At 43.9% G+C, this 17,933-nt stretch overlaps 1 protein-coding gene across 2 annotated transcripts in view; it reads left to right on the top strand.

Moving 5' to 3' along the window:
- The first annotated feature begins 11,157 nt into the window (after positions 1-11,157).
- The window catches only part of ADCYAP1 (adenylate cyclase activating polypeptide 1), a 16,774-nt gene continuing 9,998 nt past the window's right edge, over positions 11,158-17,933 (top strand). The window contains exons 1-5 of one of the 2 annotated variants that reach the window (XM_008690469.2): positions 11,158-12,107; positions 12,441-12,551; positions 14,743-14,874; positions 15,336-15,434; positions 16,584-16,724. In XM_008690469.2, the coding sequence (XP_008688691.1) occupies positions 12,442-12,551; positions 14,743-14,874; positions 15,336-15,434; positions 16,584-16,724 (482 nt within the window). In that variant the 5' untranslated portion in view covers positions 11,158-12,107; position 12,441. Of the gene's footprint in view, positions 12,108-12,440; positions 12,552-14,742; positions 14,875-15,335; positions 15,435-16,583; positions 17,928-17,933 lie in introns of those variants that run through there. The other variant, XM_008690461.2, reaches the window with a different exon arrangement.

A 17,933-nucleotide genomic window follows, 5' to 3' on the forward strand; every position in this document is an offset into this window, starting at 1 on the left:
TGGCTTGTGATGGTATCACTCCAGTCTTCACATGGCATTCTCCTTATGTCTCTTCACATAATCTTCTTTTTGTGCAAATGGGTGTCCGTATCCAAATCTCTCCATATTATAAGGACATCAATTCTGTTAAATTAGAGACCACTGTAATGACCCTGTCTTAACTTGACAACATCTTCAAACACCCTATTTTCAAATAAGATTACATTCTGGGGTACTGGGAGGTTAGGATTTCTCCAGGTATTTTTTGAGGACATAATTCAATCCATAACACCACCTCTTGAAAACTCTGACTAATGTTGCCTCAAACGTGGCACCTGACTAATCCTGTTTGCTAGATGTTGTTCAGCCCCGGTAATAACCAGTCCTGAAACCGGGCATGGAAAGGGTATACTTTATAAAAAGGGGTAAGGTCAGAAGACGATTAATGTCTGAGCCTCCTTGGTCTCACAAATATGATGATAGACTTGGATCATAAAGGAGCCAAATTCTGAGTAACACTAGATGATCCACCTCTGAATAAGGATAAACTATACTTTCAAGGTACAGTTCACCCTCAATAAACACAAATTTGATTTAAAACATTCAATTAGGAGTGCCTGAGTGGCTCAGTCGTTAAGCATCTGCCTTTGGCTCAGAGCGTGATCCCAGCATTCTGGGATCGAGCCCCACATCAGGCTCCTCTGCTGGGAGCCTGCTTCTTCCTCTCCCACTCCCCCTGCTTATGTTCCCTCTCTTGCTGGCTGTCTCTCTCTCTGTCAAATAAATAAATAAAATCTTAAAAAAAAATAAAACATTCAATTAATCTCATCAGTAATGACTTAACATGAAAAAATTTGATAGGTACACAGGAGATGGCCACTGTGGATGGCTGCATTGCTTGGCTCTCCCCTCTGCTATGTTTTTTCTCCCACTTGCCTTGGCTCCACTTACTTTCTTAATGTGTTGTCTATACTTCCTTCTGTCCTGATTTACCTTTAACTTTCTGGTGGAGGTCAAAGATCAGACCTCCATGATGAGAAGAATCAAATGGATGCTTAGCTCAGTATAAGACAAAAGAAATTTTAACAAAGAGGAAGTACACATGTATTGGAAATGTAATAAAGAAAAAAGCCAAGCATTACATTTAAAAATAAATCTCATATATTCATTTAAAAAACTTTTAAGAAAAAAATGGATAAGCACAAAAAGAAAATAAAAAGAATCCATGATTCCCTTCATAATTCTAACTCTGGTGATGAACATTGTTAATGCTTTGGTATATGTCCTTCCAGATGCACAAGTAGAAGTGTTTTTTTGCAAAATTGGTATTGTATTGTACGGTGGATTTATAATCTGCTCTCTCTCTCTTTATAACAAGATATTGTGAGCATCTTCTAATGCCATTAAAGATTTTTCTACAGCATCACTCCATTTCATCATTTACAACAGAAATGATGTTCCATTGTAGGGATGTACTAAAGGAAATTTAATCAGTCCCCTATTATGGGACATTTTATGGTTGTTTTAAAACGTTCCTTATCATAGTCAATGGTGCTTTAAATAGGGTTGCAGTTAATCTTTGGATAGATCCATGCTTATTTTCTCAGAATAAATTCATAGAAGTAAAATCAGTGGGTCAAATTTATGCATAATTGACAAACTACTCTCTGGAAAAGTTGGATCAATTTATACTCCTGCCAGCAGTGCTTGAGAGCACATAATTCCTGGGACATTTGATAATACAGCATAGTAGAATATAAAAAAATCATTCCAATTTGGTAAATTAAAAATGACTTTTAAATTTGTATTTGTAGGACCATTTGTGCTACGTAGGATAGGTTGAAGGAATAAACATAAAGTACATAAATGTAAGGAAATAAACACTATCATGTAATTTTCAATGGAAAGTATAGGATACTGGGATAACTATCCATTTGCAAAAAGAAAAATTTTGTGCAAATTTGTTGGCCATTCATATTTCTAACTTTGCAAAATTGCCTTTTTTTTTTTTTTGAGGGGTAGCCCATTATATACTTTCAAGTTGGGAGGGGGTTAGGGATAGCTTAAGTCTCTAAGGAATTTGAAGGCAGGTTTCCACAACCTTGAGGGGGCTAGCTATTGTTGAAAAAATGTCACTTATTACCGTCTAAGAAAACCTTAGTCATGAGACCCTTCAGATGTATATCGGTGGGCCATATGCTTGGGGGGTTTGAAGATAAAGGAAGTTTCCAAAGGAATTTTTATATGTTAAAGTAGCCTTACAGGATCCTGGGGGATGGGTGTCAGGATAGGATTGTCTTTTGCCCTTAGCAAAGTATTAATATCGAGGCAACTGAGTCCCTAGAGGAATGTCGCTCTGCTGTGGGCTGAGTGGTAGTAATGGGCTGTAGATAGCACATGGGCTGTCAGTGGGCTGTAGGTAGTAAGGAAAAAAAATTTTTTATTACGATATGTTAGTCATCATACAGTACATCATTAGTTTTTGATGTAGTGTTTCATGATTCATTGTTTGTGTATAACACCCAGTGCTCCATGCAATACGTGCCCTCCTTAATACTGTTCACCTGGCCAGCCTATCCCCCCACCCCAAACCCTCAGTTTGTTTCCTGGAGTCCATAGTCTCTCGTGGTTCATTTCCTCCTCTGTTTACCCCCCCCTTAATTTTTCCCTTCCTTCTCCTAACGATCTCCCTACTATTCCTTATGTTCCACAAATGAGTGAAACCATATGATAATTGTCTTTCTCTGCTTGACTTATTTCACTTAGCATAATCTCCTCCAGTCCCATCCATGTTGATGCAAATGTTGGGTTATCATTCTTTCTGATGGCTGAGTAGTATTCCATTGTCTAATAGACCACATCTTCTTTATCCACTTGTCTGTTGAAGGGCATCTCGGCTCCTTCCACAGTTTGGCTATTGTGGACATTGCTGCAATGAACATTGGGGTGCATATGGCCCTTCTTTTCACTACATCTGTATTTTTGGGGTAAATACCCAGTAGTGCTATTACTGGGTCATAGGGTAGCTCTATTTTTAACTTTTTGAGGAACCTCCACACTGTTTTCCAAAGTGGCTGTACCAAATTGCATTCCCACCAACAGTGTAAGAGGGTTCTCCTTTCTCCACATCCTCTCCAACACTTGTTTCTTGCCTTGTCAATTGCAAAATTGTCTCTTTATATCCTTTACCAACTTTGCATGTAGGTGTGATTGTCTTTTCTTTATGGATTTGTAAGTTCTTTATATAGATATATTTTTTTATGTTCCAATAAAACTTTATTATGGATAGTGAAATATATTTTCATATAATTTTCACATGTCACAAAAATATTCTTCCATTGATTTTTTTCCCCTCAATCATTTAAAAATATAAAAACTATTCTTAGTGTACAGGCCATACAAAAACAGGCAGTAGGTTTGATTTGGCACAGGGACTCTAGTTTGCTGATCCATGAATTATTAGAGGGGATAAAGAAACCAGAAATAATAATCATGTATAAAAATAAATGTACATATTTCCTTTCCTTCTCTTAATTTCTTTTCAAAAGATATGTGACTAAAGTAAAAATTATGACATTGTTTTGGTGGTTTAAAATGTGCCCACAAATTCTTTGATACTCCTATCTTCAAAAGACATATGCTGTACTTAATGACTCACTTTTTTTTCATATGAGATATATATATGTATATATCTCATATGAGATATATATATGTATATACATATACATATATTTGATGTAAGTGTAACTTTATTGTCTTTTTTACAGTGTTATATTAGTTTCAGGGGTATAAACTCAACACCCCAAAACCAAATAATCCAATTAAAAAATGGGCAGAAGACATGAACAGACATTTCTCCAAAGAAGACATCCAGATGGCCAACAGACACATGAAAAGATGCTCATCATCACTTACCATCAGGGAAATGCAAATCCAAACCACAGTGAGATATCACCCAATATCTGTGAGAATGGCTAAAATCAACAACCAAAGGAAAAACAGGTGTTGGCAAGGATGCAGAGAAAAAGGAACAGTCCTTGTGCACTGTCAGTAGGAATGCAAATTGGAGCAGCCGCTGTGGAAACAATATGGAGGTTCCTTAAAAAGTTAAAAATAGAACTACCCCCATGATCCAGCAATTGCACTACTGGGTATTTTACCCAAAGAATACAAAAACACGAATTCAAAGGGATACATGCACCCCTATGTTTATAGCAGCATTATTTACAATAGCCAAGCTATAGAAGCAGCCCAAGTGTCCATCAACAGCTGAATGCATAAAGAAGTGGTATATATATACAACGGAATGTTATTCAGCCATAAAAAAGAATTAAATCCTGTCATTTGCAATGATGGCGATGGAGCTAGAGAGTATCGTGCTAAGCGAAATAAATCAGAGAAAAACAAATACCATATGACTTCACTCATGTGTGAAATTTAAGAAACAAAACAAAGGGAAAGAAAGAGAGGGAGGCAAACCAAGAAACAGACTCTTTAACTACAGAGAACAAACTGATGGTTACCAGAAGGGGGGGGGGTGAGGGATGGATTAAATAGGGATTAAGGAGTACACTTGTCAGGATGAGCACTGGGTGATGTAAGTTCTTTATATTTTTGAAAAATTGAATTCCTTAGTTTTCATAAACTATGGCAATATTTTCCCCATGTTTCATGTGACATTTAATTTTATTGGTAATTTTTCTTTTAATACAGAGAAATTTAAACAATATTTTAGTCAATTTCTCAATCTCTTCCTTTTTGGTTTCTTTCAAATTATCAGTCTTTCCTTTCCAGTCCTAAAATTATTTATATATTTTTCTAGTATTTTTGTGATTTATATTTAAAAATTTAGTCCATATCAATATGTTTGATGTTGTTGTAGGATAAGAAAAAGAATCTAATTTTTCTTTCTTGTGCAAGTGGATAGTCAGTTGTCTTAGTATTCTTTCTACTGGGAATTACATAATAGTCTTTATTTCTTTATATTTATATACTTGATATTCATTCCTTTGACCTAGTATTTCACCAGCACCACACTGTTTTAATTGCTGCAACTTTATCACATTTTTAATACCTGTGGCACAACCTTATTCATTACTTATTGCTTTAAAATGTAAAAAGATGATACAAATAACCTCTTCATTTATTTGAAAATTTCAAGAAAATTCAAGAAAAATTGTTCAAACTACTGCCTTAAAACTCATATTTTGTTGAATAATCATATGCTTTTATGAAAGCTGATGCTTCTTTTCCCTTTAATAATAACAGTAATTATACAGTAATAACAGGGAGGCCAAATGGTAGTAGAAAGCACAGTAACGTTGGAAACAGCTAGCCCTGGGCTGGAAAGCTGACTTTGTCCATTGTTAGCTGTGTGCCTTGGCAAGTTAATTCACTTTTAAGGGTCTTAGTTTACCCATAATAGTACCTTATCTACTTCCCAGGGTAATAAAAGGATTAAATGGGACATTGTTTGCTAACACAGAGCTTATCACTGCTATCAGAGGAGGATCTATTGTTTGCAAAACATTTTTATATATATCATCTCTTGTGACTCACGAAACACTTGACTCACTGGCAATCATAAAGTTTCTGTGGTATTGAATTACATGATGATTTAATAAGATATGATGATGATGTTACAGTTAGTAAATGGTGATCTTATAAGTAATATATATTTTTTTAACTTAAACACATCACTGAAACTTTTGCTACATTCTTAGGTATGAAATCATTTTTAAATAATGATTTAGGATGGCAATATTTTTTACCTTTTCAACAATTTGGTATGTATAAATAAGGATACATGCATTATTAACGCACATATTTTTAGAAGCATATCTATTTTGTAAAGCAAAGTTGGTAGTCTAACTTCACCAGTTGGTATTGTGTTAAAAGCATTTGATTCCTATTATATGAGACATAATTTTTAATTTGAAAATTAATAAGAAATCCATTTTCTTCTTAGTTGAGTCAAGTCACAGATTAAAGGTCATATTAAATGAGTAGTTTGTATTATAACAACTCTAGAGAAAATAAATGTGTAAACCAGCATAATATACTAAGGTCATTAAGACTGTCTGGAGTCATTGAGAATTGAATTTGAATCGCTGCATTACAGAGATTCAAGTTGTGTGATTTTGGGTATGTTACTTAACCACTTGACCCTCAGCTTCTCATCTGTAAAGTGGAATAATAGTGTCCAGAAAAAAGATTGTTTGAAGGTAAAGGAAATGACTCTAGTCAAGTATTTAGCACAGTATGTGTTCGCTAGATAGTTATTACTGCTGTTATTAACTGATGAGTTGCAAAATCATGCAGCCCATTGGAAGGAAGAATTTAAAAGTACATAAAGCAATAATAATTGAAGCTTTAAAATAGTAAACTCATGGCAAATATAATCATATTCTAAGCAGATGAAAGCTTAAAACAAAATCATGCCTGTGTATATTTGCGTGGAAAGAAAGATTAGTTACTTTGCAGAGTTATGATCATTACCACAAAGTGCTAATAATAAGGATAATGAAAAGCAAATCTCCAAAATTATTACAAAGAAATCTATATTTGCATATAGATAAGGCTGAGTCTAAACCAAGAGGACAGAGGTTTGATGCTATGAACTCATAGAAGATTATCCTGTTTTGATTTACACATAAAAACCTTGTTTTATTTTGCACACAGATCTTCCTTCCAACATTTTCAGAAGGTGTCACAAAAACTCATTTAAGATATTAGGTTTCCTGGATCCTCTCCAAACTTTTCTTCCTGCAATTAAGCCTTATATGATCAGAGGATTTAGACTGAAGTAGAGAGAAGATTTTCTTGTTTTTGTGTTTTAAGAGGACATGTTCTGGAAGTCTCAGGAGAATATGGCAAATGCTGCACAGTGAAGTCTGGGGTATATATTTTTGGTACCCAGTAAACAAACTTTCAGACAATAAGGTCTTAGAAGAGCCATATATGTGAGATAGTTGAAATCATCCAAACCTGAAGCAAAGATTAGATCCCAGTTTTTGCTTCTTGAGTGTCTGCTTTGTCTTAAAACAATTGACAAAATTTCTTGGCCCTGTGAACATGCAATTCTGTTCTTGAATTAGAGAGAGATGCTTTTGCTCATGTGGCTTGGAAAGGCTTCCTGGTTGTTTTCACAGTGTGTGAAGCACTAAATTTTGAAGGTCAGAGAAGTCGTGACACATTATTGGTAAGCTCATCAGCTTCTTACTTCATAGTGTGTTCAGAGGGGCATGATGCAGGCAGTCCAGTAAGTGATGGTCATGATGTGTAATCGGTATGAAGTGAGTCATTAGTCATAACATTTTCTGGAAGAGTCAGAAGAGAAAATTTAGAGTGAAATTGAATACAGTTTGTAATTTACTTTTGTCACTGATATGAGGGAATGATGTTTTGCATCAAGCTTGTTCACAGAAAAAGCTTACTATAGGCTGGTTCTTATGCTAAGTAGTGTCTAGAAATGAGTAGAATGAGAATATAAGACTTTTCCAATCTGATTTACTATTATTTATACTAGGAATTTATGAAGATGCTGTGTGCAAACATGTCCTTTCATATGGTTAAAAAAAATCAGTGAGGGTAGGAGATGGGGATGGTAGAGGTACAGGGCAATGGGGGAGGGCAACACAGCCATAAAAGGAAAAGTGAACACATGGAAATTACATGTAGGATGTGTAGCTATGCCGGAAGGAAAGTGGTAGAAATATCCTTACCCAAGGGAACTGAGTCTTGCCTGTGCCAGGTATTTGCTTCAGCAAAGACAGATATTTCTAGTGACCAGAAAAAACAATTTGGGCAACTCTTAGTTTGACTTGTAGCTAGGATTCACCATTTCAGACCAAAAGTTATGTTTTCATATCTTAAGGACAAACAGGACAAAAGCAGTTAATACATTAGGGGATTGAAATTCAGGGCCTTTGATCCTTTTCAACAAATATTTTCAAATAGCCTGTGCTGGGTAGCTGGAGGCATAGCCCCAGAGTGATGCCTTCTGTCCCTCCTGTTCTCAGAGAACGTAGGAGAAACCTCTACCACTGGGAAGATTCCCGTTGTTGCACTAGCTTTTCTAACTAGATGTGATTTCAATCTAGTCTAGTCTGTGCCAATCTTTGCTTCCACAGCCTGGAAAGAAACTTTGCTGCCTGGGAACTCTACTACCTCTGGTGAACGTTGTGGGGGCAGGGCGGGATTGTCTGAAAGGGTACTAGAAATTCCTTTGTGTTACCTGTTAATTGGAAGTTCTAACTTTTGGGTCCTTTCTTTATCCCCTTCCTCTTCTCCCCTGTCATTTTCAGTTATATACAGGATATCTGAAAGTTTCTCTCTTGCTCTTAACCTCAGTCGCCTTACAATGTAAAAATTTGTTTGGGAGAGAAACAGGGTGAAAGCAGGATAAAATTGGAAGGCTTTCCCCTTTGTCGCGCCCTGCCTTGCCCCGGCTCTCCTCTCACTCTCCCTCCTCTTTCCCCTTCTCGAAGAAAGGGTGCTTTAGTTGAGGGTCCTTCCGATACTCCGAGCAGGCCCCAGGCCTCGCTTTACACCAGATCGATGCCTGCATTTGCCACGAACTAGTCAGTACCAGGCGCGGGTTCGTTCCTAAGTGGCCTCGGCCGGGACACCTCATCAGTGCTTGTCGGGGTGGCTCCAGGCCTTTCCAGCTCCGCATTTCTACCTGATGCACCCCTCTTCTTCGCCGCTCCCCAGACACAGAGGCCCCTCTCCACCCCGAAATCAGCTTTAACACTCTGAGTTAGAATGTTCCTCGACGTTAACAGCAAATACTCTCAGGGAGGACTTGCGGGTAGTTTTTGGTCTTTGAGACATCGGATGCCAAGTATTTGCCTCCAATCCAATAGAAAGGAGGAGGAGCCTGTGCTCTCGCTCGAGGATTTGGCGAGGTGGGGATGCAACCACACACTCCCAGTTTTGGAGCCCCGTCCTCAGCTTCCAGTTCCTCCCCTTCCGTAGCATTCCCGGTATCCCCGGGGCTCAAGGACCCAGAGCCAGAACTTTTGAGAATAGGAAAGCTTCCTTTCTCAAAGGACGCCAAATTCGCCTAATCAGAGACAGTCAGTAGCTCGAAAGATCTGTGGGATCGTCCTATCCGGGGTTCGATTCCACCAGGCAGCTGCGGGTCAGGGCTGGGCGGGTCTTTAGATTGTGCCGAGCAACGGTTGGGTCTTGCAAGCTTGATTTTCTGAAGGTCAGTAACTAAGAATCTCAAAAGGATTTCTTTGCTTCGTCTTTCACTTTCGTGAATGGCTTCAGGCCTCAAGGCCGTCAATTTTGGAGAGCTGGGCCCCGAGTCCACGCTGAGTTAGGTCTTGAGTGCCTAAGCTGAGCAGAGTGGTAGTGGCACAGCCCTTGTAACCAGGGCACAGTTAAGAGTCTTGCGGGTCATGGAGCCAGTAGTTCCGTCACCCGCCCCCGAAGTTAATGGTGTTTGTGGTTTTCCCTCTGATAGGCCATGAAGTCAACATTCTCCCCACATGGTGGCTCCCTTTACTAAAGTTGAATAGTGACTTTGTACAGGGAGTCTTGGAAATTTTCAAATATTTCTACAGATTGAACTCATTTCAGAATTCGCGTGGGAGGGAAGAGTAAGGATTTTAATCGGGTTCACCTTTGACGCGAAGCAAGGCGGAAGACAGGAAAGTCACAGTGGGTAATAGCTTTGGGCGCTTTAGTAAGAAAGACGTCTGTGCTTGATTATCCGGTTGGTCGTGTTCACCGCGGGCTCTTTGTGTGCGAATTTACTCCGGAGGCAGAGAAGAACACGAAACACATGCATGTAAACAATCCAACATAAATAGGCGAACATATGCACTGGAGACAAAGAGATACATCCCCACATAGATGTGGTTCATAGCGCTATTGCAGGCAGGCAATCTGGAGCACCCCCAGGAATAAACCAAGAAGAAACGAGTAGCTTCTGGTCATTCATGGCTAGGAATGAGCAAAACTTTGTCTTCTTGAAGGAAATATTAAATCTTAATAAGAAAGTAGCAAAGGCATTCCGAATGAGAAACATTACAATTTTGTCATAGAAAAAAGGATGCAGAACTAATATAGCTTATTTAAATGTTAGCTCCAAATTATAATAGGAAATATTCCCACTAAATTGCCATTTCCTCTAAGTTTTGTTTAAGATCCAAATAATTAAAATGCACACTAATGGTTATTGATGATTCTATTTCCTTTGAGCAATAAAAAGAAATAGACTTGATTTTCTCTTACTGGAGTAGAAATTTAGGAATCTTCTTAAATTGCCCAGGGGCTTGAAAGCCTCCGGGTGGCTGTAGTCTTCTCTTATTGCTTTCCTCTTCCCACGTCATTTTCAGCTAAAAAAAAAATTTTTAACGGTTCCCAATGGAGGGATTCCCGTTAGAAACCCTCAGCAAGTGGACTTGTACTGGGAATCCTCATGCTTTCCCAGTCTGTCTGTATTTCCCCAAACAGAACTCAAGTTGTAAATAAAGGGGGAAAATATATTTCTCACTCCTAAATTCTTAAAATTTCAATTTTTGTGGAAAATACAATTTAACAATTTCAATCTTTGAGATCAGTAAGAGCCACAGAAAGTGTGAAGGTGTTCAAATAGGCCATCTAGAGATCTAAAAACCAGGACTAACAGGAAACAGAATGCTCTTTACTCAAAAGTAGGAAGGGTCTGACTGTTCTCAGCATTAAGGGCATTCATGGACACTGCAAAGGGGGAATGTATCAGAACAGTGGGGAGACTTGGACAATGAATTTCCACATTAATAGTATCAGTGCCAAATCTTCAGATTTAGAGACTCTGGTGAAAAATTAAACCAATGGCAATTTTCAATGTTGGTCGCATTTGCGACCAGAGTTCAGCACTCAGAGCTTGGACAGCTCCACAGGCCACAAACCGGACGCAGCTTTAACTCTAATCAATCTACTCATAGCCAGACTGTCAACGACAGGCAGACTCATTAGCAATTTACTGAAAATCCTCCAAGACTTCCCTTTAAAAACAAAACGACTTCCACATTTAATTGTCTATCTAAAAGAACATACGCAAGAAATTAGGAGATCTAAATTAAATTTATTAATAGGGGAGCTTGATGGTGCTTAATTCCAGAGACCAGAGCTCTGATTGCTGGGGCTTGATGAAAAGTAAAGAGAAATCATAGGGACATAATTAAAAACATGACTTTTACCATCCTTGAAATTCTATGAATTCTTTACCCATCCTTGAGAAATGGGTAAAACTGAAAACCATCAAAATAATTGCACTTCTTAAAAATTGGACTGTATGAGTGAAAGGTGTTTATGAGAAGTCGATGACTCCGGATCTTATCATCCAAGAGGACAGCACAGAATAGTTAATATGTTCCTTGAGGGACTAGGATGCTGACGTCTTTTTCTGATACCCGATCATTACGTGACTGAAAAAAAAAAAAGGAAGTCATTCCATGAATAAAAATCGGAGCGCAACAGTGCAACAAAATATTCTGTACTTAAAGGCCATAGGCAGACAGATGTTGACAAGGAAGGCTCTTCTAAAACCACGTTCAGATAGATTTCTGCTAACTGCACATATAAATAGGAGCAGAGGGCCGGTCACCTCTGTAACCACCGGCAGCAGCATCAGCAGAAGCCGCAGCTTCAGACGCAGCCAGAGGGACCTGAGAGCAGAGAAGACACTGCCGACTTGCACAACTGCCTGACCGGGCAGTTCCAACAGACGCCGGCCGAGCTGCGGCCCTCCCTCTTCCTTCCTCTACTTCTTTGACTTTCCCTCTTTTCCTTAATCACTTACTTCTTTCTCCTGGTGGACTTAGGCCACTTTGTCTCCTACCCCCACTTTAGCTCCTCGCCTCCTCTTTCTTCCTTCTCCATCTCTCTCCTCGCCCCCTTCTCTCGGTGTCACGCTTCCTCCTAGTTCTGTGCGTCTGCAAACTTTTGAACAGAATACTGGCCTCAGCAAACAAGTCCTCCAGCTCCTCCTGCTGATCCTGCTCATTCCTGCGGCTTCTCAGACACTAACGCCAGACGGTGATGCCTCTTGGGTTGTGACTCCAGCGCAGAAACTTGGAGGAGCCCTTTGCCCGCCGTCCTACTTGGCAACAAACCCTCTTCTAGCAGCGGTAAGAGTTGAATGATAAGGGGAAAAATATCTTACCAAATCAAACGACTCATTTGACTGCTGATTCTTTCACCAGCATCAGGGTACGAGTTAGCTTTCCTTTGCACCAGGTTTGGCGAGTTATCGGGCACTAGGTATATACATATATATTTTTTTCTAACTATAGCGAGAGGGAAGTGGTAGGGCGCGCACGGGCTGTTATTAAGCGGTATTCAACACTGGGAGCCGGAGCTTTGCTCTGTCCCTCCCCCAGCTCGGGGAGTTTCTTGGGGTTGGCGGGTGAAAGGCCCGGGGCGTTCTGACAACTGTGTGCCCTCTTTTCCCTTCTGCGCAGAATGACCATGTGTAGTGGAGCGAGGCTGGCCCTCCTGGTCTACGGGATAATAATGCACAGCAGCGTCTACTGCTCACCTGCCGCCGCAGGACTCCGGTTTCCTGGAATCAGGTAGGTGCTGGCCGCCCGGGCTGAGCTGAGGATTGGCTTCCCCTAACATTTCCTCGTGGTCGTCCTCCTGCAGTTCCGCGGTCCCGGCTATGACCATCTCCCCACCGGCTGCCAGGACGCCGCTGTCAGCCTGGGTCGAGTCTCGGGTCCCTGGCCCCGGCCCCGGCTCAGCGCAAGGTCCGGGCAGGCTCCACTGCGTCTCAGCGCCCCTCCCCCAGCCCGCTGCAGCCTAGGGGCCGGGGTAGAGCAAGGGCGCATCAGCGGGCTAGAGAAACCTCCCCTCCCCCAGCCCCGCCCGCGGTAGGGGGCAGGGCCGGGCCCGGAGCTTGACTTCTTTTCCCCATTCTTAGCTTGAGTTAGGAGAACTTCTTCTCTGGTGCCCGCACCCAGGTTGGAGGGTTGAGCGTGAAGCTCCCGTGGACTTTGCTTTGTTATAGCTTGTTCTGGACTATCGGGGCGGGGTCTCCCTCTCTCTCCTTTGATCTCCCTTTCACTTCAATTCGAATTCTTTCCCCTGGAAGAGCTTTCTTTCAAGTGATACGTTTTCCAACTGCAATTTGAGTCTCAGACTGTCTTGGGGAGGTGGAGTGTTGGCCGGGTATGGTTGAGGAGAAGCGATTTGAGAGAAGGAAAAACAAGAATGAGTCTGAAAGGAAGGGGGAGAAACGTATGAAACGGATGTAAGGAAGGAGGAAGAGAAAGCAGGCAGGCAGGCAGGACCAGGACAACCCTGCCCGCCCGAGGCTGGAGTAACCCTGGCTTTTTTCTTAACCCCTGATTTCTAATCGGTTGGCACTGCCAGGTTCCTTACGCAGTCCCAAAGTCCCGGGGCGGTCCGCCAGAGAGTGGAAGCTCCCTTTGCAGCGCAGCTTCCGCGCTCCGCGGTCCTCCCGGCTCCCTGCAGCTAGGAGCGCGCCTTCTGCCGGCAAAGCTGCTTCTCGGAGCCGCGCCCAAGAAAGGTCGCCTTTAGGGACCGCTGACTATTGATCTGGGCGGAGAGATGGGTTCTGACTTCAGTATTAGGATTCCAGCATCTGGGCACGGGGCAGGGATGGAAGTGGCCAGAAAGACCCGGGGACTCTGGGAGGCTGGGCTGTAGAGGAGGCGCGTCGCCGAAGAAGGGCTGGGTGTGGGGCGGACGGAGGGATGTGCTTGCCTTGTCCTTACCTCTCCACGGATGGAGGAAAGGCGAGCAGAATAACGAAGTACGACTCTAAACCCTACTGGAGAGCGCTACTTGCCCTGGCAGCGTTCCGAGTCTCTTCCGCGGCCCAAAGCGAGAGGCTCTTGCGTTTTAGCCCACCTCTCCCCGTCCTATATCAAGGATAGAGGCGCTAGGAAAGGGGGACTTCGAGACCGCGGCGCTCCTGTAGGCTCTCGGTCCTCTGTTGACCCCTTCCCTTTTCGCCGCCCCAACATCCCTAACAGATTAGCGCGAACTATTTATTTAGCGGATTTAAAAGCCTTATTTCACTCCCAGCAATTTTCAAAGTTCCGAGTGCCTGGCACTTTCCTCGGGCGAGGAGCACCATAGTGCGCGGAAATGCCACAGAATGAGCCAGGGCCAAACAGGCTAAGTTTAGGGGCATCTATTATTCATGTTCCTGTCAGATCCACTCCCGCCCAAAATAGAAGTCGGAGGTTCTCCGTGACCTACATCTGTGCGGGAAGGGCTCCCCTGGGCTCAGAGGCTGGGTGGGGGTGGCTGGCCGAGTTGGCCGCAGTACACCCCACCCATCCACGCTCCCTCCGGTTCGCTCTGGGCCTCCCCTATCGGGTCTTCGCGTTGGCCAGCGTCTTGTCTCTGGGAACCTTTCTCGTCCCAGTCCGTGGCTGCTTATTTGGGGTGGCTCAGGTGCCAGGCCCGTGGGGGGGGGTGTAGATCCTTTTCGGTGGCCAGGTGTACGGGGTCGACAAGGACGTCTCGGCTTCCCAGGGCCCTGCAGGGCGACCCTTTATCCTCGAGAGGACGGATCGGAGAGCAGCTTGGAGGGATGGGGAATTTCTCTTGGGTGTACTTTCTTTCGCCGGACCTCTATCCCCCTCCCCCGTCCCGGAAGAAGTGGCAATTCTCCGTGGAGGGACCTTTAGAAAGAAGGAAAATCAGTGCGGGCCCCTTTCTCTGGGTCCTTGCAGAGCCGGGGAGGGACTTGTACTGACCACTCCTTCTGCCCCCCGGCTACTCTGGCAGGCCGGAGGACGAGGCGTACGACGAGGACGGAAACCCGCTGCAGGACTTCTATGACTCTGACCCTCCCGGCGTGGGGAGCCCCGCCTCCGCGCTGCGCGACGCCTACGCGCTCTACTACCCCGCAGAGAAGAGGTACCACCCGCGCGGCCTCCGCTACGGCCCGGGACTGAGGTGGCGGGAGGGGCAGGGTGGTGGCCCACCGAATATGTTGTTTTTCATAAAAGCCCTCAAGCCGCTCTTCTTTCTGGCTGGTACCCGTGAGAGCGACAGAAAGTAGCGGGCCGGTCTGTGTGGCCACAAGGGTCGCGTGGGACCAAAAGGTCTGTGGCCCAAGGAGTGGCCGGGAGTGCGCGCCCCAGCCAGACTCCATGCCTGCCATCCCTGGAGGGCAGCAGGAACTCCGGTTCCCGGCAGTCAGTCGCGGGAACATCCCAAAAGAGCAATTTGCGAGTTCTGTGCCCGGGGGGCGGGGGGCGGGTGTTCCCGTCAGCCTCCCGGAGCGCGGAGGCGCACGCGTGCTCAGCTGGGGGCCTGGGGCGGCCTCTTGGGGACAGAGTCAGTGACCCTGGGCGCTCACTTTGCCTCCCCGTTAGAGATGTCGCCCAAGGGATCCTTAACAAGGCCTACCGCAAAGTACTGGACCAGCTGTCCGCCAGGAAATACCTGCAGACACTCGTGGCCAAGAGCCAGGGGTAAGAGTTTGCGAAAGAGTTAAGCGGCTCAGGACGGCGCGCGCGCTCCGGGGTGGGTGTCCGTGCGAGCGCGCGCGGGGTGGGCGGTGCCACTTCTGCGTCCGTGCGTGCGCGTGGGCTCGAGGGTGCGTCTGCGCCGCAGGGTCTTCGGGGCCAGCCGGCGGTCACAGGCGAAGATTCTGATGTAGCACCTTAAGTTTGGCGAGACAGTTCTGAGCGGCAAGAGGCAAGGAGGGGGCAAAGAAACCGGGGAGTTTGATCCGTTTTGAATTAAAAAAAAAAAACAAAACTACAATAGACTCCATCCCTCCCCTCTCACCGCCCCCCACCCCGAGTCACTGAAAACCTTCGAGCTTCGCGGGACGATTTGCTATAATTTCCTCTAAGCATGACTGCTTTTTTTTTTAACCATTTCTTTTACTGTAAATTCAAATCGAAGCCAACAAATCTTCAAATTTGGGCAGTTAGAGAAACAGTTCTTGCGCGTGCCAGACAAACCCAGAACACAGGGCTTGCGTGGAGCATCTCTCAGCAGAAGGCAACATTTTAATAAAGCCCATGGGGAAACAGATTACATTTTTCGCAATGAATAATTCATGAGATGAAAAATGTTGCCTACAGCCTGTCGACTTATATTATTATCATCACGTTTTTCAACTTAGCGTGTGGAAGGGGAGGAGTGCTCATGTCTGACTAGGAATTGCAGGATCGATGTAAACTCCCAGGCAGCAGCCAACGTGGCACTTGGGGCGTTTTGGTCATTTTCTCCGTACGTGGAGGGGTGGGTGGGAGGGGTCAGAGGAACAGTTAGGACAATTTAGCGCAAAAGCGCGGATGTTCAAATCTCAAAGGGCAGCATTTGGAGACAGGTTAGGCGTGAATCGCGCGTGCACTTGGCCCGGACCTCATCCCGGTTCCCTTCTGTAAGGATTTAGTGCCAGGAAAGCCTCGGTGAGGAGGGCGGAATAAGGGGTTTCCATCACAGACCTCCCTACAGCTGCTTACTGGCAGAGGAAGGCGGCGCGGTGGGCAGTGAGAGCCGTGCCTTCCCTGAAGGCTCCCGCGTGGGGTGGGGCGCACCTGCTCCCCACAGCTATTGAATCTGTGTCTCCCGCCCCGCCACCCTCTTCCCGACCCCTTTCCTTGCAGTGGGAACCTAGGCGGCGGCGCGGAGGACGACTCGGAGCCTCTCTCCAAGCGCCACTCAGACGGAATCTTCACCGACAGCTACAGTCGCTACCGGAAACAAATGGCTGTCAAGAAATACTTGGCGGCCGTCCTAGGGAAAAGGTATAAACAAAGGGTTAAAAACAAAGGACGCCGAATAGCGTATTTGTAGCGATGAGTTACCAGCTACCTTGTGTATACAATCCTGACACAATGAAAAGTCACTTTCCCAACTGACTGAACAGTCATAGCTCATGTGTTCTATCCAAACATGTATTTATGTATGAAGTAAAGCCATTAAATGAATATTTTGATAATAATATTGTTTTTTCTTTTTACAAAGCACTAGAGAATGCACAGATATACTTTGTGGACCAATTATTGATATATATATAACAAATATATATATATTAAGAATATATATAGGTATAATAGACAGCAGTTCATACAGAGTGTGCACAAGGATTGAAAATTCGCCTGAGCTGTTTATGTTTTTATATAAAATAAATAGAAAAATAGACAATCATTGTTTTGAATATTACTCCTATTTTTGTAAAATGGAATTAAAAGGATAGTATTTTTATCCACGACAGGCCTAAAGATATTAATACTGACCATTTCCTACTGTACATAATGATGCCCTGCTCCAGGGAGATTTGGAGGTAATGATTTGGGAGAATTGCTGAAGGGCATTTTTTCCTACTGAGTCTCTGGGGCAGGCTGCTACAGTCCCAGCTGAACTCAACTAGGACTGTCCCCTTTTGTCCCCCTCGCTGGGTGGCAATTCCAATACTTCTGCTTTCTTTGATTCTACTTTTATGTGTACTTGTCTCTCTTCAGACTCTCAGCCCAGAAGGAAATTTTCCTGATAAAAGCAACAGCTCAATCCAAATTGTGCTTCTCCCCAGAATTCACACCACTCCCTGGGGGAAGTGTTGGTAGGTCGTACAGAGAAGGGAGACTTGGTAGAAAAATCTCCCTTTTCTGTACTTCCAGGAAACTCAATATTCCAAGGTTAGGGCAATTGGAACAGAGTGAAGGAAATGTAGGTATTTTGGAAGAGGCAGAGCATAAGGCAGTCAGAGGAGGATCCTGGAGAGGGACTGGTTTGGAGCTGCCCCAGGTCTGGGACTCTGAGGGTAAGCCGAGTCCCACCTAGGTCCCCTGCCTGACTGACTTTGGGCGCTGGATATTGGAAATGGATGCAAAGTACAATGTGTTTTTCTCCAGTGCTGTCAATGCTTCTCATCTTGTGAAATGACCAGGATGCTTCCCTTTGAACCTGGCTCTGTAGGAGCCACCCTTTTCTTTTGTGATTTTCTGAAGACTCTT

Source organism: Ursus maritimus, unplaced genomic scaffold (assembly GCF_017311325.1).
Source record: "Ursus maritimus isolate PB19 unplaced genomic scaffold, ASM1731132v1 scaffold_18, whole genome shotgun sequence".
NCBI classification, from domain to species: domain Eukaryota; kingdom Metazoa; phylum Chordata; class Mammalia; order Carnivora; family Ursidae; genus Ursus; species Ursus maritimus.